At 43.5% G+C, this 22,675-nt stretch overlaps 1 protein-coding gene and 1 pseudogene across 3 annotated transcripts in view; one reads left to right on the top strand and one right to left on the bottom strand.

The window, feature by feature from the left end:
- Positions 1–239: 239 nt before the first annotated feature.
- Positions 240–22,675, top strand: part of MTF2 (metal response element binding transcription factor 2) — a 56,321-nt gene continuing 33,885 nt past the window's right edge. For all 3 annotated transcript variants that reach the window (XM_050962471.1, XM_050962470.1, XM_050962469.1), the window contains exon 1: positions 240–463. In XM_050962471.1, the coding sequence (XP_050818428.1) occupies positions 459–463 (5 nt within the window). In that variant the 5' untranslated portion in view covers positions 240–458. The remainder of the gene's footprint in view (positions 464–22,675) is intronic.
- LOC127055478 (60S ribosomal protein L3-like) lies at positions 15,513–16,693 on the bottom strand (annotated as a pseudogene).

Below are 22,675 nucleotides of genomic sequence, written 5' to 3'. Positions count from 1 at the left end.
TCTCCGCTCTCCTAGAACTAGTTCCGAGGGGGAGGACTCGGAGGAGGGTTTCACACTCGCTGCAATCAAGTCTAAAATAGTTCCTCTTTGTTCACAAGCGGCAGAGGTTGTCTGTGGCACGTGTCCTTCCGCCGTCGCTCGGACTCCTTCCCCAATCCCCGCCCCCTGTCCGGACAGCGGCAGTGCAGCGCAGGCCGGGCGTCGCTGGGGCGGGGGGGTGAGGCGCTTTGTTTTTTCCCACAATGCACCAGCTTCTCCGCGGGAAACGAAAATGGCGAACGGCTGCGGCAGAGCCGGGCAGTGTGTGACTCGGCTCTGACCCTCCCCCACTCTCCGCCCGGCGTGGGCTGTCTGGGGGCGCTGCGCACCGAGGCCCAGCCGCAGAGAGGCTCCGGGGGGAGGGTGCTGAGTCCGCTGATTTCCCTGCATGAGGCGGTTGGCACCACTGGAGAGACCGAATGAGGTGAGGGAGGCCGGGCTTTCCGCGGTGGGGGCGGGCGGCCGCCCCGGAGTCCGTGGGGTGGGCAGTTAGGACCCCTCACCCGTCCCCCAATAGAGGGCTCACCGAAAGGGGGGAGGGTCGAGCCCCAGTCGGGCGGGGAAACCCAGCCATCCAGCCGCTCTTCTCACTTCCCCCAGTGCTGTACTCATTGTGAGCACATCTGGTCTGGGGGGGGGGCATATTTAGGGGCCAGAGGACTTCAGAAATAAGGGTTGTCTCCGAAGGTGACTATAACAGGCAGATAATAAGGGGATTTGCAGGTGTTCTGTGGAGACCAAACAAAGGGGAGAACAGGAATAGGGTCACATCACCATCTGAGGGGGGGGTCTGGAGGGAATTTGGGGGTGTGAGGTGTAGTTGGGTGTTTAGATGGTGGCTTTCCTTATTAGACAACTGTGTCTGACTATCGGCAAAGCTGTTAAAATATAAAAAAGAAAAATCAACACAAAGGGAGAAAGGGCAGGCTTATTTGAAGGACTATTCACTTTTTGTGCAGATAATGTACCTTTTACATTAGCACCTTTCATCTCAAAGATGGATGAATTATAACAAATGTAATGTGTTGTACTGAGAAACTTTAGATGTTTCTTCACCAAAACTATGGAAACTGGTAGTGGTTAGTGTAACTAGAAAGCCATCTCAATATGCTCTTTCTTAGCACTTGAATCACAGAAGAAAATGGGTTGATGGTTATTTATACTTTCAAATTGAGACCAGTGTCCATTTGGCAACATTTTAAAGGATTGGAGTTACACTTAACTGCTTGGAGTATTTTGGATACACTTTGAATGAAAGAGCCTAAATAAAATTATAATTACAACATTCTTTCTTTAGGATAATATTTGTCCCATGAGTTTCTGAAAGTTTGGCCCTGTTTATAATTTAAAAAATGACAAAGCATGTTAGCAATGCATTTAAAACATGATCTGTCTTTGCCAATGAACAGGGGAGATTGGCTGACTATGCAGGGGGAAATGGTGACAGTAACTACACAAACTAATGTCAAAAACACCTAAGTAATCAATGAAGAAACTATTTTCTTTTAATATTCATTACCTGTAACTATAGTAGATGAAAATGTCAGCAGAAATGATTTGTTGTCTATCCGTTTAAAACAGATTTTAGGTTATAATTCTGATCAAAGCATTTTTTGAAGATGAAAGATTTAAAAAGCTTGAGTAGTGCAATATTGGAGTATAGGCTAATAAATTGACACCATTTCAATTTGTACGAAGAAAGAACTGGAGAGAGAATCAGGGGAAACAAAGAGATTGAGAGAGTGAAAGAAAGGGAAATGAGCAGAATGAGGCAGTGAAAGAGGGAAGGGGGATATTTGTAAGGAGTTGCAAGCTTGTGAGATGTTAACCTTTATTAAGACTGTTTCTGAAAGAGATTTTTTGGTGTAGTGATGTTTTGTGTGGTCCCATAGGTTTGGGAGAACAGGGCTATGCTGCTTCTCATTGATGTGTCTGCCATTGTGCTAAATCAGATTTCTACTCTGTTTCTGTAAGGTTTGTTTAATCTGGCTGGATTCCAGTAAAATGTGGAATATTTTTTGCCAAACTTGATGTGTAACAAGATGTACATTATACACTGCATCACTTTTAATTCCAAACGTTATCATAGAAATATTAAGTTCTTTTCAGTTTTCCCTAGGTATGGAGCTCTTCTCCCCCCCTCCTCCCCACATGAATGGTAGGTAGCATTTGGGTGGGGAGGTGTTAGTCTTTTGGGTGCATCTGAGAATGGCTTTTAAGTGTGTTTTAATCTGGTGGTGGTTGTTTTTTTTTTTTTTTTGTTACAACAATAAAAGTAACATTTGATACTATAACACTTCAGATTAAAATTTTCATTTAACAGCACTTTGTATCTTTAACTTCCTTAGGTAGATAGATTCACCTTGTTTGGTGGGCCTTCCTCTAGGGAAGGGAGAGAGACATGTCTTGAAAAAGCCAGGAGGAGGATTGTAAAACCACAAATATTGCCAGAGGTCCCTGGTGTAGCATAATACCTGAAACAATTTAACGTTTTGAAAAGAACTAGATTTCAAGCTGACTGCATCACTTCAGAAATGGATCATCCTATTGAAAAATACAGGTGGTATTTGTCAGGGAGTTTAACTTAACCTCGAGGGAAGAAAATTAAGGATGGATCCTTTCTCAGTCAGTTCTGACACATTTCTAGTGTTAAATGACTTCCAAAGGTCACTTTTTCTTCTCCTTCTCAGGTATAGATTATTCCATAGAAAGAAACTTGGGGAAGATAAATTGTTCTTTTAAGGATCACTCCTTTTTTAGGATGGCCTATAAGGAAATGAAGACTGAGTTATCTTTATGGTTTTTTTTTTTAAAATAGGCAAATTTATGCCCTTTTTTCAATACAACTCAAATGAAAGTGTTTTGGACCTCGTGACATACTTGCCCACCCTCAAGTATTTGTTTCTGGCAGTACTAATAACATGCTAGGTACTGCACAAGCACAAAAGACTGTCCTTAACCCAAGGAGTCTGTATGCTAAATAACATTTGAGGGAAGGGAAACAAACAAGGTGAGACTTGTTAATGTTCTGGTATCTTACTTTTTCTGTGTGTGTGTGTGTGTGTGTGTACAATCCCAAGTTAACCTATAACCTTACTGTTCTAGTAATAGGTTCATGGAGACCAGTCCACCATTGTGTGGTAAGTCTTTAAAGACTTTGTGAGTCTTGATGTACTTTTTATGAGAAATGATACTAAAAATACTTTGAATTATGGAAAGTTAGGGTTTTTAGTATCTTCAGCGAGAATGTGATTACAAGATAAGGAAGTCTAGTGGCAGTATTCACTAGGATTTCTGCTCAAGGACGTAACCAGTTTTCCCATTTCTTCATTTCTGAGGATAAATCATCTATATTAAGGTCAGTTGCATCTCCTTCATGTGTGGAATGAAGGAGATTCCTAGGTAGTCTTACCTATGAATGAAAGGGCTGTGGGAATGCTTTTCTATCCTTTCTAAGAACCTGTATTCCATAAGAAAGAAAATACCTCTACCCCGATAGAACGCGACCCAATATAACATGAATTCGGATATAGCGCGGTAGAACAGTGGGAAGCCCTGGGCCCTTTAAAGCGCCATCCGAGCCCCGCTGCTTTACTGCGTTATATCCGAATTTGTGTGGAGCTCCGGCCCTTTAAATCACCACCTGAGCCTCACTGCCAGAGCTCCAGTGGTGATTTAAAGGGCCTGAGGCTCCCCACAGCAGCTGGAGCACCAGGCCCTTTAAATCCCCTCCAGGGCTCAGGCACCCGGGCTCAGGCAGTGATTTAAAGGGCCAGAGGCTCCAGCTGCTGCAAGGAGCCCCGGGCCCTTTAAATTCCTGCCAGAGCCCCTTTAAGTCACCGTAGGGGAAGGTAGTCCAGTCCGGCACAGCGTACCGGCTCTTGCCAGTATACTGGACTGGACCGAACCCAATATAACACGGTCTCACCTATAAGGCGGTGAGATTTTTTTTTGGCTCCCAAGGACCACGTTATATCGGGGTAGAGGTGTAGCTGTTTGCATCAAATACTGACTCTCATGGATGAATTGACAGAATAAAGCTATTTGAAAAGCAAATGAAAAATGTTCTGTGGTTGATAAAGGTTTTCCCCACGTGTCTAACCGGAGGAAAGAAGAACTCGGAGCAAAAATGACTTCTAAGATGTGTGATTTTTTTTTCCCAAAACATTTTAATAATCCTTTAGTGGGATAGCATACTGCATGATATTCTGTTATGATCACAAATGGGTCTGAAGTAAACTGTAATGTTCAAAAGTAGAATGAATATTGCCCTTGAAATGAGTGTAAATGTTTAAAAAATAGATTTTTGAGAGGTGTATATTCAGTCCGTTGGCTTACAGTAAAGTCTCTTAAACTATCCAATACTTAAAAAAAAAACAGAAATGACAGCAATTATCAATATAAGAATATTAGAAGCACACTGATATTACATAAGAGGAATACAGCAAAAGTGAGAGGGTTTATCTCAAAAACTAAAACAATTGTTACACTGCAAAAGCAGTTGTAGGCCTTATAAATGTAAGTCCACCTTAATGTACTTTTCATGTTCCAAAAAGAGAGCCAAACTATAAAACTAATTTGTCCTACTTTTGCCTGTTTTGTCGTATACTTAAAGTATCCTTTTCTTATGCCAGATTCTGAAAGGTACTAGAAGAATCTGGCCTCTTCCAATTCTTTGGCAGAAAGACTGTCAGAAACTAAAAGGTTCATAATTAAAGTAACTGTTCTTTACTAAGAAGCCTAAAAATAGGACTGTAGAGTCCTGTGGAAGGTTTTATCAGCAACATTTATGCATTAGTTCTAATATCTGTGCCCTTTTGGACCCTTCTGCTGAATATGAATTGAAGTACCTTTTTTCAGTATTCCACACTGCTATCTATATTTATAGGATTGTTCCTTCAGAACTGAGACTAAATATATTTAATACTTTTCTTCATAATTTCTATTTTGTTTACATTTTACTGGTGGTAAACTATTTATTTCAGAGTGACAGTCTTTGTGTCAGGTCTCAAGGTATAAAAATCAAACTAAATAGGCTATACTTAAAACATTCATCCTGTAGTATGTCCCCATTTTCAGCATAAAGCATTCTTGAGAACTCCAGAGTGATAGTGCCAGAAAACTGGGGTTACTTACCCTAATATAGATAGTCAGCTTTTCTGGTGTATTTTTGCACCTGTGAGCATGTTATAAATGACTAGATTTAAGAACTTAACATTTGACACACTTGGGGTATGTCCGCACTTAAATCATCACAGCAACGCAGCTGCACCCCTGAGAGACATAGCTATACCAATGTAAATTCATAGTGTACGCCAGACCCTAGTTCTCAGAGAGAATAAACATCTGTTTGAAGAAACTCATAAGTAATCAAAAATGATGTATTGACCATGTACAGTATTCTACTTTCCTCTACTTCCCAATCTTAGCACAAACTGTCTTAGGCCTGGTCTACACGGGGGGGGGGAGTGTCGATGTAAGAAACGTCAACTTCAGCTACGCTATTCTCGTAGCTGAAGTTGACTAATCTTAGTTCAATTTACCTCTCGTCCTCACGGTGCAGGATTGACGGCTTTGGCTCCCCTGTCGACTCTGCTTCCGCCTCTGGCCGTAATGGAGTTTCGGAGTCGACGGGGAGCGTGTTCAGTCATTGATTTATCGCGTCTAGACGAGATGCAGTAAATCGATCCCTGATAGATTGATTGCTACCTGCCAGTCCGGTGGATAGTGTGGATGTACCCTTAAGGAACTCCAGCTCGTGCGTTTGGGGGGGGAGGGAGCGAGAGGGTGAGGTGTTAAGTAAAAGTTGATATCTATTGTCTGAATTGTTATTTATAATCAGCCTCACTTGCTAGCAAGTAACACTCTACATGTGAAAAAGCCTCCCTGAAGGCAATCGTAAAGGAAGGCATATTCTCCTTCAAATGATAGTTAAGGCCCACTTCTGCTGATGCGTTTTAAAAAAAATCTGTCAGTTAACAATGGCTTGAGTGGCAGATGGATTTGGCACATTATACATTTTCAAATTTTGTTTTGATTGTATACTTAAATTGTATAAGGCTGTGTTTCTACCTCTATCCTTTGTATGTTTCTTGTTTTAGAGTGAAATACACTTGCCCCTTAGGGTAGAGCCTATGGGCTTGGCTACTCTTGAAACTTCAGAATGCTGCCACGGGAGTGCTCCCGCGGCAGCACTTTGAAGTGCAAGTGTGGTCGCTGCGCCAGCGCTTGGAGAGCGCTCTCCCAGTGCTGCACGTACTCCACCTCCCCATGGGGATTAGCGTACAGCACTGGGGCACTGTTTACACTGGCGCTTTACAGCGCTGTAACTTGCTGCGCTCAGCGGGGTGTTTTTTCACACCCCTGAGCGAGAAAGTTGCAGCGCTGTAAAGCGCCAGTGTAGCAAAGGCCTATATCTTATGTGTCTGTACAGTTCCTAGCACAACTTTGGCATCAAGTGTTACTGTAATATAAAGTTCTGTAAAAGTAATATATCTAGTATGTGGGCTGGGACAGGAAGCTTGGAAATCAAAATAAATTTTAAATATTTATTCAGCCATAAAGTTCCATAAAAGGGTAGAAAATACTCAGATATATATTATGTACAGTAATCTGTTACAAGCCAGTGAGAATTTGATTGATGGAAGCTCACAATTTACCATTGTTGTATAATATGAATGTATTGTGTAGTAAAGTTCTGCATTTATGAAGTTATTAATTTTTATTATCAGTCACAAATCTGTTTTTTTTATTATTGTTACTTCATAAAGTGAATTCAAGCTTATTTTAAAACTGCCTTAAAAGACAAAAGGTTGTCGGGGGGAAGCTTACACCCTCTTGGTTTTATGATATGTAAAGAAGGCCTGGGAATTAAGTGGTGTGTTTGTTTGTTTTTTTTTTTTTTTTAAAGCAAGTAGATGATTAAAGCTTAAATACGGTGTATAGTCTGATCTTCCGTAGTTCTGGTAGCAAGGATTTCAGTGGGTGTTGTAAGCTCTCAAACCTTAGGGCTTATCTAGAAAGTTTTTGTACCACTTAATTGCATCTTTTTCTATAAACCAATATAGTTAAGTGGTACATGTGCATATCCCACAGTAATATTCCTATAAAGGGGCTTATATTGGTATGGCTTATGTAAGAGCCTTTATAGTGATATAACTGTCCATGCTAGGCAGTTGTACCACTTTAAGTATAAAATCACACCCCTCATCAAAATAATTAAATGGTACCAAAATGGTGTGTAGATTAGGCCTTGTAGTAAGAGGAGGCCCTGAGATATAAACCTTGGTATCAAGGCCCGGTGTGAGGCCTAAGGCCTGAACTAAAGTAATGGTCAAGACTTTGCTAACATAAAGCAAAGTTAAGCTGTGAGCCAGAGGCAGGCTCTGCTCACAGAAGCTAGCAAGGAAAGGGCTGATGTTGCATAAACATATTCACCTAGTAGATTGAAGTATAAACACGGTACCAGAGCACCCTATACTGGAACATTCCACAGATAACAAGGAACAGGCTGACCCATCCCAATGACAAGGCCAAAAGGGTAATATGATGGATAGAGTTGTTTTGTTCAAACCAACATGTACAAGGTGAAGGCAGCACCTTACTACGAAGAGGGGTTGTACCTTGGTACGTAGAAGGGTTGCACCTCAGTACGTCAGGAGTGATGTGTAACTTGTTTGTACCTGGGTATAAAAATGTATCCTGGGGCGGTGTCTTTGCCCAGCTGAGGGGGCAGTGGAAAGTCCCACCACTGACTGTGCTGAGTCCATTGCCAAGAGGCACTTTCTTGTAGTATGCCCGGTAGACTAAGTAATCTACAGGGAACTGCAATGTCCATACAGCAATAAACCTGGCCGACGTGCCTTCGTACCTTACTGGACTCTGTAGTCATTGGGGGTTCTCTTCGGGTCTGCTGTGTCAGCTATCTTCGAAGAGCTGGGACAGCACACAGAGGGAACACAAACACGCAGCCAAGTGATATCAACATTGAAAAGAGCAGAGCACCACATCGGTAGCATCTGACAACAGGCCTTATATGAAGGCCAGGTGGTAATATATCTTTTGGACTTTGTTTTTCTAAAATATTGGTCAGTGAAGTTAAATAGAAATAAACAAATTTTAGTGCATAACTAAAAATAACTTCACTTGTCAGTTCCTTACCTTTCATTCTTGTCATAACTTCATTAATTTTTTTGCTTGTCATATCCATTCACGTAAGACAGTGGTTCTCAAACCATTGTGCTTGTGACCCCTTTCACACAGCAAGCCTCTGAGTGCAACCCCTCCATATAAATTAAAAAACACTTATATATTTAATGCCATTATAAATGCTGGAGGCAAAGTGGGGTTTGGGGTGGAGGCTGACAGCTCACGACCCCTCATGTAATAACCTCATGACCCCCTGAGGGGTCCCGACCCCCAGTTTGAGAACCCCTGACTTAAGACCTGTCCCTTCTGTCCACTCTCATATTAGTTGAAAAAAAAAATGGTACTACTCCATATTCAAATTGGTGGTAGGGGAAGTCGTGTCTGAAGTGGACAGTTTGTATTTTGGGCACATCTCTTGAATTGTGGAGATGTTCAGAATATGATCATATATGCTGCATAGGTTCTGCTTTGGTCCTTGGGCTTGGCTTAGAATCATAGATTATTCTTGTCACTAGGATTAAAATACAGCCATGAGGGTTTGTTGGGCTCTTTTTTTTTTTTTTTAAATTGGGCTTCCCCTTGGTTAAATTGGGCTTCCCCATCAGTTTAGCAGGGTATTCCTTTCCCAGGCCTATTAACTTGTGGTACCAAAAATGAGCTGTCACTCAGAATAGATCATAATGATACTTTGTCTCTTTCATATTTTGAGCAGTATAATTTTAAGTATTGAATTTAAAATATCATTATTGGCATCTGAGTAAATATTTACTGAAATGAGTAAAGTAATTTTCATCTCCGCTATTGTTTCAGGCTCTGCAAACTCACTCAGATACGTTTGTATCAGTTACATTTCAGGTCCAATTTTCCAGGGTTTTTCTACCTCCTTGATAAAGTTGTGGGAAGGAAAATTGGAATCCAAATGAAGTATTTTAAAGTTTAAGAAATTTCTGGAAAAGAGAGCCACTGTGTAAGTGGAACATCAAGTGTGCCAGTATTCAGAAATAGACTTCAAAGAGAAACAGCAGAACTAAAATTCATTTGCAAATTTAACACCATTGATTTGGGCTTGAATAGGAGCTGGGAGTGGCTGGCTCATTGCAAGAGCAGCTTTGCCTCTTCTAGAATTGACAGCACCTCCTCTATTATTTGGAGTGGACTACATCCACCCTGATCAAATTGGCCCTATCAACACTGGCTCTCCACTTGTGAGGTAACTCCCTTCTCCGTGTGTCATTATATAATGCCTGCATCTGTCATTTTCACTCCATGCATCTGAAGTAAGGTTTTTTACCCATGAAAACTGATGCCCAAATAAATCTGTTAGTCTTTAAGGTGCCACCGGACTCCTTTTTGTTGTTACACTGAAAAGTCTTTTGTTTCTATTCACAGACTGAGCGAAGCTCTGTTGTAATGTTCCTTGAAGAAGTTTTGATGATTGGGTAATGCCTCTGGTTTTCCATTGATAGTTTTGGGAGGGAGCAAGGCTAGTCAGTTGAGCCTTGTGTTACCTTGCCTTCTGATTAAGAGTGAGAACTCCCTTTTGCTTGGATGAGCATTCCAGATGTTACCTCTTGATTATGCTTTTTGGACTGGACTAGTGATTACTTTGAGTATAAATACACTGTTCCTTAAATATTACTTAAATGTATATCTGTCAGTAATTGAGTTTTGACAAGTTATGAGCTTTCTGTAGAAACCTCACCTGATAAAGCTTATGGATAAATATCCTGCAAGATGTGTTTAGCGTAATGAGTTACAAATCCCAAATGAATCATCCAAAAGTGCAGAGGATCCCCAGTTTACCAGTTTTTTTCCTTAAACCGCTGCTCCTGTAAACCATATAGCACTTGTGAGCACTCTAGGCTAAAAGTAGATGTATTTAACAGGTCTGAGGTGAGTTGTTTACAAAGAATGGGATCCTTTGCCAATGTGTATCCTATGTCACAACTAGCTACTGAACAGTCATGGGCTAGACTTTACTTTTCTTTCGGTGTCCCAAAACCACTTTACCTCCACTTTACACCTGCTTAGAGTGTAGCTGAACTGGCATCATTCCCAGACTTGTGTAAGCAGGACATGGTGTCATTAGACATGAAAAAATTGGATATATAGCATCACCTGCAATTACGTTGAGAAGGGGGGCAGCATGAATGTCAATATTCAGTGAGAATCACGTCCCCTGCTGTCCATTTTTGAAGATCAGAGGATTTTTCTAGAAAAATTGTGGTATCAGGCCCAGCCATCCTTAGAGGTATAAGTTTTATTTTGTTCTAGGAGATTAGGTGGGGAGAGGGTAAAAGAGTTCCATCAGTAATTCTTGCAGAGTTGAAAAATCCTAATAACTTTAATTCCTTTCACTTACTAATCATCTTGATCATATGCACATGCAACAAAGTATATACTGCTATTCAAACCTGCACAGCTACCCACAGTGGACTTCAGCCTGGTACATAGCTTAATATCTTGAGTAGCCTGACTTCATTGGATGATTGCCATTCTCTTTGCCAAGAAGAGCAGTGATCGATCTTTGTGATGTAATGCTGGTATACCAGGCTCAGTTAATCAGTCTGAAGCTTTGCAACTGCCTGTATTTGTCTCAAGAGTAACTGCCTGTAGCTAAAGCTCCAACCACTGAACATCTTCAGTACAGTCAGATTCTGCAGGATTGGGTGATGCATGCCCATTGAACTTCTGATTTCAGTGCATCATGCCCCAACTACACTGGACAGTTTGTGTGCAATAAAGCAGCTTTGAGTGCTGTCACTCCCAAGGTGTACACACTGCCAAGCCACTTAGTGCGTAGAAACTGCACAGGTGCAGTGCTCTTTTAAAAAACAAACAAACAACAAAAACACCTTGATGAGAGGCATAGCACTTTTTGCGCCATGGCTACAGCGCTGCAGTGCCAGTGTAGACACCATGGTGATTATAGCGCTTCGATTGGCCTCCAGGAAGTGTCCCACAGTGACCTCTCTGGCCATTGGTTTGAACTCTACTGCCCTGCCCTCAGGTGACCAACCATCAGCCCACTCCATACATTCCTTTGCAAATTTGAAAGTCCCCTTCGTGTTCACTCTGTGATACGTGCAGTGGTCTCAGCGAATCTTTCCAGGTGACCATGCCTGCTCCATGCACCAGGTGATTCCCCTGCTTGGAGCATTGCTGAGCTGCTGGACCTCATTGGCATTTGGGGAAAGGAGGCTGTCCAGTCACAGCTGTGCTCCAGCCATCGGAATTATGATACCTAAGGACAGATTTCTAGATGTGTGATAGAAAAGGGCCATGACGGGGACACATTGCAGTGCAGGGTCAAAGTGAAGGAGCTGTGGAACACCAACCACAAGGTGCAGGAGGCAAACTGCCACTCTGGTGCTGTACCCATAAGCTGTCAGTTCTACAAAGAGCTGGACGCAATACTTGGTGGGGACCCCACCTCCACTGTGAAGTATCCACAGGAGACTTCATTGGCTTTGTTGTCAGTCGAGAGTGGAGGAGGAGGCGATCTTGGATGAAGAGGAGCAGGGGAAACCAGAAGCAGAGGATGACTCGGAGGCCAGAGATGCATGCAGTCAGGAGCTCTTTTCTACCCTAGAGGAGCCTCTAGCCAGTCACAGCAGTCAGATCTTGGTGAAGAGCAAACAGGAGAGGAGGCTCCTGGTAAGTGGATATGATTTTTGGGAATTGCTGAAGTGAGTTGCTGGGGGCAGGAGGGTTGCAGAAAGCAGGCTTGTCTCCCACCTCATGCCTAGTTTTAGCAGTGGAACAGGTTGTTGATGCACTCCCTCACTTCACAGGAATCTCCCTCAGAAATCTCCAGGAAACTCTTGTGGAGATACTGGGAAATCCGCTCCCACAGATTCCTTGGAGGGGCTGCTTTGTTTCTTGCCCTGATAACAGTAACTGTCCTGCGCCACTGTGCTGTCATGGGGTTGGGGACCATTACTGCGCACAGAGTCGCCACATTGAGGCCAGGGCAGAAGCCGCAGGCTTGGAGGAGACCCTCCCTTGATTCCCTGTTCACCCTCAGCAACGAGATACCTTCCATAATCACATCCTGTGCAAAGTGTGGGGATAGGAATGATTATCAGGCCCCCACCCTCCCTCCAGTGCTGGCTCTCCCCAGGTGCCCAAGAGCCATGTGCCCAGTGTACAGTAAGGTCCAGGAACAGTGACTTACCCTGACCCTGTACCCAATCACCATTTTGGGGCTCTTGTGGCTTATGTGCGCTTGGCTGGGGTGAGCCCAGTTAGTGACAGGTGTGAGAGTACTGGCTATGTTTTAAAGCTCTGAAACAGTGTTGTCTGTGTTGTAAACAATATTGCTTCTGTAAAATGTTGCATTTAAACTTCACAGAGATGACCTTTGGAGCACAGCCTCCCTCTTTGTTACTGGTGATAGAATGATTGCGAAGGATTAGAAAGCGTCCAAGAAGCACTAAGGAGGACTTTGTGTGAGGTTACGATGCACTCTGCCACCAAGAAAAAGGAATTTGAAGGAGTGATGGGATAGTGAGAAGAGGGACTGAAAGGAGAATGCGGCACACAAGAAAGAAGCCCCAGAGCAATATTTAACTGTTATGGAGCGCCAAGCAGACACACTTCAGGCGATACTAGCTCTTCAAACTGAACAGCTCCGCTCCTGCCCTTCACTGCAGCCGCTGTCGCAGAACTCTTTCCCATGGGCCCCTCTCATCGCCAACACACTCTTATCAACCTCCTGGCTCCACTCTCTACCCGCGGCATTCCACTTTTCCCTCCTCACAGTCCAGCAGTGGGGACTCTCACTACGCACTGCACTCAACACCCACCCATCTGCAGTTTGGCCCTGCTGAACTACAGCACCCACTGCATCGTGCTCCAAAGTAGAAGGTTGGGTATGATCCCTGAACATACACAAATCTGTAGCTGTCCCGGGACCCTCCTCCTCTTGAGACCTTCCATTCCCCCATCCCCTTCCCTGCTGATGAATTTTTTTGACTCTCTCCTCTGGTTGCTTGCTTTCAAACAATTAATTTTTATTGCAAGATATCTTTATTCTATTAAGTGAAAGCAAAAAGAGCACTGCAAAGCAACATACAATTATGTTAAGGCCCCTTCTTGCATCATGTGCACCAGTCACCTCCTGGCATTACAAGCACTGCAATCCTGAGCATAGCAACAAATATTAGTGGCTTTCAGCTTCAAAATGCTGCCTCAAAGCATCCCTGATCCTTATGGCCCCACAATCTGCCCCTCTAATAGCCCTGGTCTCTGGCTCTTCAAACTCAGCCTCCAGGCACTGAGCCTCTGCAGTCTAGCCCTGAGTGAAGCTTTTACGCTTCACTTAACAAATATTATCACGCGTACAGCACATGGCTATAAGCATAGGAATATTGTCATTGGCCATGTCCAGCTTCCCATACAGGCATCGCCAGCAGGCTTTTAAATGGCCAAATGCACACTCCACAGTAATTATGCACTTGCTCAGCCTGTTGTTGAATCGCTCCTTGCTGCTGTCAAGTTGCCCTGTATGGCTTCGTGAGCTACGGCATTAAGGGGTAGGCGGGGCCTCCCAGGATCACAGTGGGCATTTCGACTTCCCCTACAGTGATGTTCTGGTTTGGGAAGAAAGTCCCTGCTTGCAGCTTCTTGAAAAGGCCAGTGTTCCGAAAGATGCATGTGTCATACACCTTTCTGGACTAGCCTACATTAGTGTCTGTGAAATGCCCATGATGATCCACAAACACATGAAGAACCATTGAAAAATATCCCTTGTGATTAATGTATTCAGTGGCTAGGTGGTCTGGTGCCAGAATTGGAATGTGCGTGCCATCTATCACCTCTTTGCAGTTAGGGAAGCCCATTTGTGCAAAGCCATCCACAATCTCTCACATTGCCCAGAGTCAGTCTTTCGGAGCTGGGTGCGATTAATGGCCATGTACACTTCCGTCAACACGACTCCAGCGGTCGACTTTCCCATTCCAAACTGGTTAGTGACTGATCGGTAGCAGTCTGGAGTGGCCAGCTTCCACAGTGTAGTAGCCATGCACTTCTCCAGCGACAGAGCAGCTCTCATTCTCATGTCCTTGTGCCGCAGGGCTGATGCAAGCTCATCTCACAGTCCCAGGAATGTGGCTTTCCTCATGCAAAAGTTATGCAGCCGCTGCTCATCATCCCACAAGTGCATCACAGTGTGATTCCTACCAATCAGTGCTTGTTTCCTGAGCCCAAAAGCAGCTTCCACTGTGGTCAGCACTTCCATGAATGCCACAAACATTCTCATGTCATAGCTACTATGCGTGGCAAGATCAGTGTTGCACTCCTCTTGTCTTTGTAATTTAAGAAATAACTCCACTACCACTCATGACGTGTTAACAAGAATGCTGCTCGCACTGACCAACAGCTCGGGATCCATTCCTGCAGCGAGAAAAAGGCAGGGCAGGGCGTGCAGTACACAAACTGTTGATAGATGGCGCCAAATGCAGGTAGAGCTGGGATGCGAAGCAATGCATCATGGGGCATTGGGACAGGACCCAGGATGCCCCACGACTCCTTCTGCCTTCCCATAAGTCTTAGCGGCAAAGGAGAGAGGTGCTCTGTGGGATAGCTGCCCAGAGGGCTCTGCTTCGAATAGCGCTGCAAGTGTGAACACACAACAGCGGTTTTCCTTCAGCGCTGTAACTGCCGGAGCTGTAACTTTGCCAGTGTAGATGTGCCGTAATTCTTCAGAGTGATATCAGAATTTGACTTCTCTCATAATTGCTTATGTTATCAGATGGCTTTCAAAATCTCCCAGAAGCTATTTCTTTACCTGTTTGTGGGATTGGTATTTGAAGGGCACTGGACAGTATAAATGCAACATATGTAGTACTGTGAAATGTATCTGAAGCAAAATTGAAACAGTATGGCTAGTATGGACACATGGCAGTATCAATACAGCCATCCCACCACTTTCCTATTGTAGACAAGGCTAGGATCTGGATTTCTCATTAAGTTTGTTTTACGTGTTTCCTTTTTATTTGGGGAGGGAGAGAGCATTCAGCGTGCCTTCACACATCATAAATAAGAATATGAGCACGATGTTCCCCTTTGTTTTCCGGATAGTTTTTAAACTGGAAAGGAGAATCAATCACTATGGAGAGAGCCTTAGGACAAGTCTTGGCAGCAAGATTCCTGGAAAATGTGGGCGAATGGTTAACTCAAAGTGAAAACAAATGCAGAAAAATGGCTAGGAAAAGAATGTTGTGAAAAGTACTCTTTATTGTAGTTAGCTTTTTTTTTGAAAATATGTATAATTTTATTTGTCTGACCACAGGATATAGCCACACAGGAAAGTGTTTCAGATGTTAAGCTGTCTCTTCTTTAGCAACACAGTCTTTCTTGAATGGTCCAATGTAAGCTGCCTTTACCCCCACAGCCTGGAAGCATCTGTGACCGAATTTGGAAGTTGTTGATAAACTAAAAGTCGATTTTCTCTGAGACCTGACTCTTCATCTGTACAAGTAGGCATGAGGTTAAGCTACTCTTCTTGCTCCCAACAGCACAGTCAACTTGATATTCACTAGTCACTTCGCTATAGTGGACAGAACTGTCCAGATAGTTAATGCTTATATTAGATCATAATCAGTTGATGCATTGTTTTTTTTGTTCTGCTTTCCATTCTTGACTGGTAACCTTGACTAATCCTGTAGATCTAATTGATTTCTGTCTAGTGGTGGTACCCCTTCATACTGTCTTGAGCTGCAGAGAAAGCCATGTAAGCAGGTTGCCAAGTGCCAGTGCATGCTACTTTGCACAGATTCTTGAGAGTCTTCAGGGCAGCTTTTTGATGTGCCAGTAGCTGGTGACTCCTTTGGCGACTATACTGATATTTATATTTCATATTGACCAAAGGTGATTGACACAAGCACCTGCTGTTCCAGCTTCTCTCAGGCCCAGTCCAACTTCACAACAATGATGCCATCATATACTTGGATCTCCATCAAGTGAGATTTCTTCTGCCACAGTGGAAGCAAATGCATGTGAGAGAACACTGATACCCGGATAACCTGGGAAATTGACTGTCTCATCCTGCTATTTCTTGCAGTACTTGGTGAAGCCATCATTGTGGGCTTGGGCCAGTCTGTGTAGAAATCATTGCTTGCACTCATTGTTGACGTGCTCAGCAAAAATGGTCTTGAAGGTACAGAGGCCACTGGACGTCTGTGTGTATCACACAATGACAATGAGAGGAATCTATATCATGCTGACTGCCTCTACTACTTCCTTCTTGTTCACCTTGGATCTGGGTCTGTTGACTTCACAGACAGCGTGGAGAATGACAGCCTTTTACCCAAAAAAACTAGTGAGGTGGATGGGTTTGCTGGGGTCATGCTTAGGAAGGCTCTTCACCTTGCCTTGATGTCAGCGGCTGGGCATGTGGGGCAGGAAGCGCAGGGATCCGTGCCAGGGAACTGAGAACTTATGGTGGAACATCTTGTCTCTGAGTTGACTTGGAAGTTCGTAGTTAGGTTCTGTTGAATTTTTTTCTTCATGCTGTTAGTCAGGTGTTGCTCAGTCACAAAAAGATGAGAATTTTTGCTTTCACGCTTATTTATTGCAATTTTGATGCTCACTAAAATGTAATTTTTTTTCTGTTGGAATCTTAGTGTAAAATTATTTTCATTAAACATTTTGGAGAGAAGAAAGTTGGTACTTGAGGGAGTTTATTTTTGAGTGTTTTTAGAGTAATTTCTCCAACTTGATCTCCCTATCAATTCTTGTTAAACACAGTGGGTCACTGATATTCTACTACTTTTTGTAAATCATTTTTCCAATTTAAAATGGCACTAAATATTGTAAACTAGGTGGTGTGAACTAAATTTTTTCTTTCAAAATGCCTTATCCCACATGATTCCTTGTTCTGTGTTTTGCATCATAGTAATAATCAGCCACATACTCAGTTTCCAAAGAGAACTTTTACATTGAAGGAAAACTGTCTCTTCTTTATCTGCAACCTCATAATCTCAATTTCTGTAATTCAGTTCAGAAGGTTCTCTAATGGCCAGCTGGTCCTACTTCATAATTTGCTGTGGTTTTTCTTACATGGTGCTTCTAAGAGAAAAGTAGTTTATAAGTCATCATTATGAAAATGAAATATGTACTGACTGAGTATAGCTTGCTTCCTTTTGTCTGTCTTAGTTTCTCTCCCAACTTAAAACAACAAACAAAAGAAATTAAAATAAATGAGACTTGCAAAGGAAAACATTAGGACTGTAACCTTTGCTGCTCTTATTATTTATACTGTGGTAGCACCAAGGAAGCCCAGTCGTGGACCAGGACACTATTGTGCTAGGCATTGTATAAGCACAACAAAAGATGGTTCCTGCTCCATAGAACTTAGGGTCTGAAGTTTATGATGTGTGAAGGACTGAAAGGCTTATTTTGTCTCACTTCACTTACTTTTTCTTTGTCTCCCCAAATTTTTTATGCATTAGAAATTCAGGTTCTTTCTAGGGTGGATGACTCTATGGTGACTGGAGGGCTAGTGAAATGACATCCCAAGAATTAAGAGTAAAAAGTCAAGTAAGGGCTTATCTAAACTACTAAGTTAAGTTGATATAAGGCATCTTATATTGACCTAACTATGGAGATGTACACACAGCAATGCTCCTCCCACATTTAACTCTCCTACTACACTGGTATAATAAAACCACCTTTGATGAGAGGCATAACACTTAGGACAATGTAGTTAGAGCAACGAAGTGTTGGTGCAGATACATTGCTTATGTCGCCCTAAGTGGCCTTCAGGAAGTGTCCCACAATGCCCATTGTGACCGCTCTGGTCACTGGTTTGAACTCTGCTGCCCTGCAGCCAGGTACACAGGCATGTGCCTCTTCCCTTTTAAATCCCTAGGAAATTTTGAAATTGCTTTTCCTATTTGCCCAGTTGGAAGAGCTCACATAGCATCTGATTAGCTGACCACAACAGCTTCCTGCAGCAAATGCGCTCCTCCCTCGAGTACATCGGACATGGTGCATCTGCTGGGCCTGTGGGGAGAGGAGGCTGTGTAGTCACAGCTCTGCTCCAGCCGCAGGAACTTTGATATCAATGGGCAGATTGCTTGGAGCATGGAGGAGAACATAAGAACAACCATACTGGATCAGACCAAAGGTCCATCTAGCCCAGTATTCTGTCTTCCGACAATGCCAGGTGTCCCAGAGGGAATGAACAGAAGAGGTAATCATCAAGTGATCCATCCCCTGTTGCCCATTCCAAGGTTCTGGCAAACAGAGTCTAGGGACAGCATCCCTGTCTATCCTGGCTAATAGCTATTGATGAACCTATCCTCCCAAGAATTTATCTTGTTCTTTTTTGAACCCTGTTATAGTCTTGGCCTTCACAACATCCTCTGGCAAAGAGTTCCACAGGTTGACTGTGCGTTGTGTGAAGAAATACTTCCTTTTGTTTGCTTGCAACCTGCTGCCTATTAACTTATTTTGGTGACCCCTAGTTCTTGTGTTATGAGAAGGAATAAATAACACTTCCTTATTTACTTTCTCCACACCAGTCCTGATTTTATAGACATCAATCATATCCCCCCTTAGGCATCTCTTTTCCAAGCTGAAGAGTCCCAGTCTTATTAATCTCTGAAGCTTTTCTATACGTGTAATCATTTTTGTGTAGGCCCTTTCGGAACCTTTTCCAATTGCAGTATATCTTTTTTGAGATGAGGTGACCTCATCTGCACGCAATAGTCAAGATTTCGACATACCATGGATTTACATAGAGGCAATATGATATTTTCTGTTTTATCTATCCCTTTCTTAATGATTCCCAACATTGTTTGCTTTTTTGACTGCCACTGCACATTGAGTAGATGTTTTCAGAGAACTATCCACAATGACTCCAAGATCTTTCTTGAGTGGTAACAGCTAATTTAGACCCCATCATTTTATATGTATAGTTGGGATTGTTTTCCTATGTTATTACTTTGCATTTATCAACATTGAATTTTATCTGTCATTTTGTTGCCTAGTCACCTAGTTTTGAGAGATTCTTTTGTACCTCTTCGCAGTCTGCCTGGGACTTAACTATCTTGAGTAGTTTTGTATCATCTGCACATTTTGCCACCTCACTGTTTTACCCTTTTTTCCAGATCATTTATGAATATGGTGAATAGGACTGGTCCCAGTACAGATCCCTGAGGGACACCACTATTTACCTCTCTCCATTCTGAAAACTGACCATTTATTCCTACCCTTTTGTTTCTTATCTTTTAACCAGTTACTGATCCAGGAGAGGACCTTCCCTCTTATCCCGTGACTGCTAACTTTACTTAAGAGCCTTTGGTGAGGGACCTTCTCAAAGGCTTTCTGAAAATCTTAGTACACTATCCCCCTTGTCAACATGCTTGTTGACCCCCTTCAAAGAATTCTAGTAGACTGGGCTTTGGAGTGGAGCACGGTGCAGCTCTGGAGCAGTGGAGCTGCAGGTTTTTGCCTGGAGCTGGATCGGAGCTGGAGCACAGCTCCAAAGCCCTGCTACTAGATTGATTGATTGAGGCATGATTTCCCTTTATAAAAACCATGTCGACTCTTCTCCAACAAATTATGTTCATCTATGTGTCTGACAGTTTTATTCTTGACTATAGTTTCAACCGGTTTGCCTGGTACTGAAGTCAGGTTCCCAGCCTGTAACTGCTGGGATCACCTCTGGAGACCTTTTTAAAAATTGTTGTCACATTAGCTATTCTCCAGTCATTTGGTACTGAAGCTGATTTAAATGATAGGTTACAGACTACAGGTAGTTCTGCAGTTTCACATTTGAGTTCCTTCAGAACTTTTGGGTGAATACCATCTGGTCCTAGTGACTAGTTACTGTTTAGTTTATCAATTTGTTCCAAAACCACCTCTAATGACATGTCAGTCTGGGACAGTTCCTCAGATTTGTCACATAAAAAGAATGGAGTCACCTAAAAAGAAGGAGCATACAGCAGTGCTGTTCAAAAATCAAGGAGTTGAGGCAGGCATACCAGAAGGCAAGAGAGGCTAATAGTCGCTCTGGTGTGGCACTGCAGATGTACTGCTTTTAGAAGGAGCTGCATGCCATCCTCAGCGGAAACGCCACCTCAACTGCCAAAAGCCCTGTGGATACTTTATGGGGGCTGGAGTCAATAGCCAGCAGAGTGAACTGCGAGGTTGATGTAGTGGACAAGGAAGTGGAGTTGGAGGAGGATGGGGGACAGGAAACAGGGACATCCGTTGGCGGCGTGGCAAGCCAGAACTTCTTTTTAATTCCGGAGCAGTCTAGCAAGTCCCAGCACTCCCGCTCTGGTGTGCCTAATGCAGGAGACAGAAGCTCCGGTAAATTCATTGTGCTTTAATTCTGCAGGGACACATGCTGATCTGGTCTGTTAACCAGGGTAGAAGAGGGATTGAAATAACCAACACAGATATAGTTTGTATCTGGTTCTCATTCCCCTGTGCAGGCAGGCAGTGGGGCCCTGTGGAAAAATTAGTTTATGCACACTGGGTTGTCCTGAGAATCGTCCCGGAGAGAACTCTAGGAAACTTTCATGATGGTAATCTGCAATCCTCTGCCAAAGGTTTCTTGGGAGGGCTGCCTTTTCTTCCTTTGCTGTGCCAATTGACAGATACTTCTGCAAGCATCATAGCAGCACATAGGAGGGCAGCATACGGACCCAGTCTGCATCTACACGCGTGCAGGAGCTGTACTCTTGCATCCTCGGTTACCCTCAGGAGCGAGATGCCCATGGCCATCACCCTCATGTTGAACTCAGCATGGCTGGGAAAGTGAGACAGTTGTGTTTCTAACTTGTTTGGATCAAGTGTGAGTGCACTCACAATAGAGCTTCTGTCTGTGTTGTTGCTTTAGCATCAGCAGAGGTGCCCTGGAAGGTCTTCTCTTGCACACTGGCTGAGCCTCTCCATCTGATGAGACAAAACAAAGAATAAGGGAGATGTGTTCCAGGAGGTAATGCAATCCTCTGGTGCTTCGAATTGGGAGCAGATAGCATGGAGAGAGGCTACCAATGACAAGCTGCAGATGGACAGGATAGGAAACAGGCAGGAGCAGATGATAAAGCTGCTCAGGGAGCAAACAGATGTGTTGCAATCTCTGAGTGAAATTCAGGTGGAACACATCCATGCTCACTTCCTCCTGCAGCCCATACTGAACTGCCTTCTAGGCCCTCCCCACACACTCCTCATATCTTCTAGGGCTGTTTATGCCCGAGGGAGATTTTTCACAATAACAGCTGGACATACATCCAGCAGTGAGAGCCTCATTGGCAGTTGTGCTTTTGATGTTCATGTTTCTACCAAACATAGAAATATTTATATGGGTGTGGAATAAAAATGTACTTACAGAAAGTGGATGAATCTGTCTCCTCTATACAGTGGTTGCTGCTAAAATTCAGACAGTGCCAGTAGGTGCATTTGCATTGTTTAAATTACTGTGCACACATCAGTCACTAGAGGGTTCATGCTATGATGCAAGAAAACAATGCTTGGCTCAATACATTACAGCAGCTTATTGTCAACATGCTCTTTTAAAGCTTCCCTGATTTGAATAGCTCCCCTTTGAGCCCCTCTTACAGCTCTGGTATCTGGCTGCTCAAAAGCAGCAGCCAACCGGTCCACATCAGCACTCCACATTGTGGAACCTTCTCCCCCTTTAGCTTCATAAATGTTATGTAGAACACAGCAGGCTACTATGACCAATGAAATATTTTCCTGACTGAGGTCTAAACTGCCAAAGAGGCACTGCCAGTGCCCCTTTAAGCCCTGTGCCTGTTGTTGAAGTGCTCCTTGCTGCAATCAAGGTTGCTGATGTAAGACTTCATAAGCCATGGGAGGAAGGGATGAGATGGGTCTCCCAGGATCACAGCTGACGTTTCCACATTTCCCCTGGTCTGAAAAGAAAGTCCCTGCTTGCAGCTTTCTATACAGGCCAGTGTTTCTCAAGAGGCATGTCATGCACCTTAACCAGCCCATGTTGCTTTCAGTGAAATCTTGATCCACCAGCGCTTGCAATGCCATAGAAAAATAGCACTTTCTGTTGATGTACTGTGTCACAAGGTGGGCTGGGGCCAAAATGGGGGATGTATGTGCCATTTATTGCCCCACCACAGTTAAGGAATCCCACTGCCACAAAATCATGCACTATTTCACACGTTGCCTAGAGTCACAGTCCTTCGTAGTAAGAGACGATTTAATGGCCCTGCAAACTTGCATCACTGCAACCTCCAAAGTGGACTTTTCCCCTCCAAACTGGTTTGTAGCTATTGGGTAGCAGTCTGGCACTGCCAGCTTCTACACAGCAATCACCACTGGCTTCTCCATTGTTAAGGCAGTTCTCATTTTCGTGTCATTGTGCTGGAGGGCAGGGGCAAGCTCCACACACAGTTCTGGGAAGGTGGCTTTGCGCATCCGGAAGTTCTGCGGCCACTGCTCATTGCATACCCACATAATAATGCGATCCCACCACTCATTACTTGTTTATCAC

Source organism: Gopherus flavomarginatus, chromosome 7, assembly GCF_025201925.1.
Source record: "Gopherus flavomarginatus isolate rGopFla2 chromosome 7, rGopFla2.mat.asm, whole genome shotgun sequence".
Taxonomy (NCBI): domain Eukaryota; kingdom Metazoa; phylum Chordata; order Testudines; family Testudinidae; genus Gopherus; species Gopherus flavomarginatus.
Note: the sequence above shows the minus strand (reverse complement) of the source record. Positions and strands in the feature narration are given on the sequence as shown.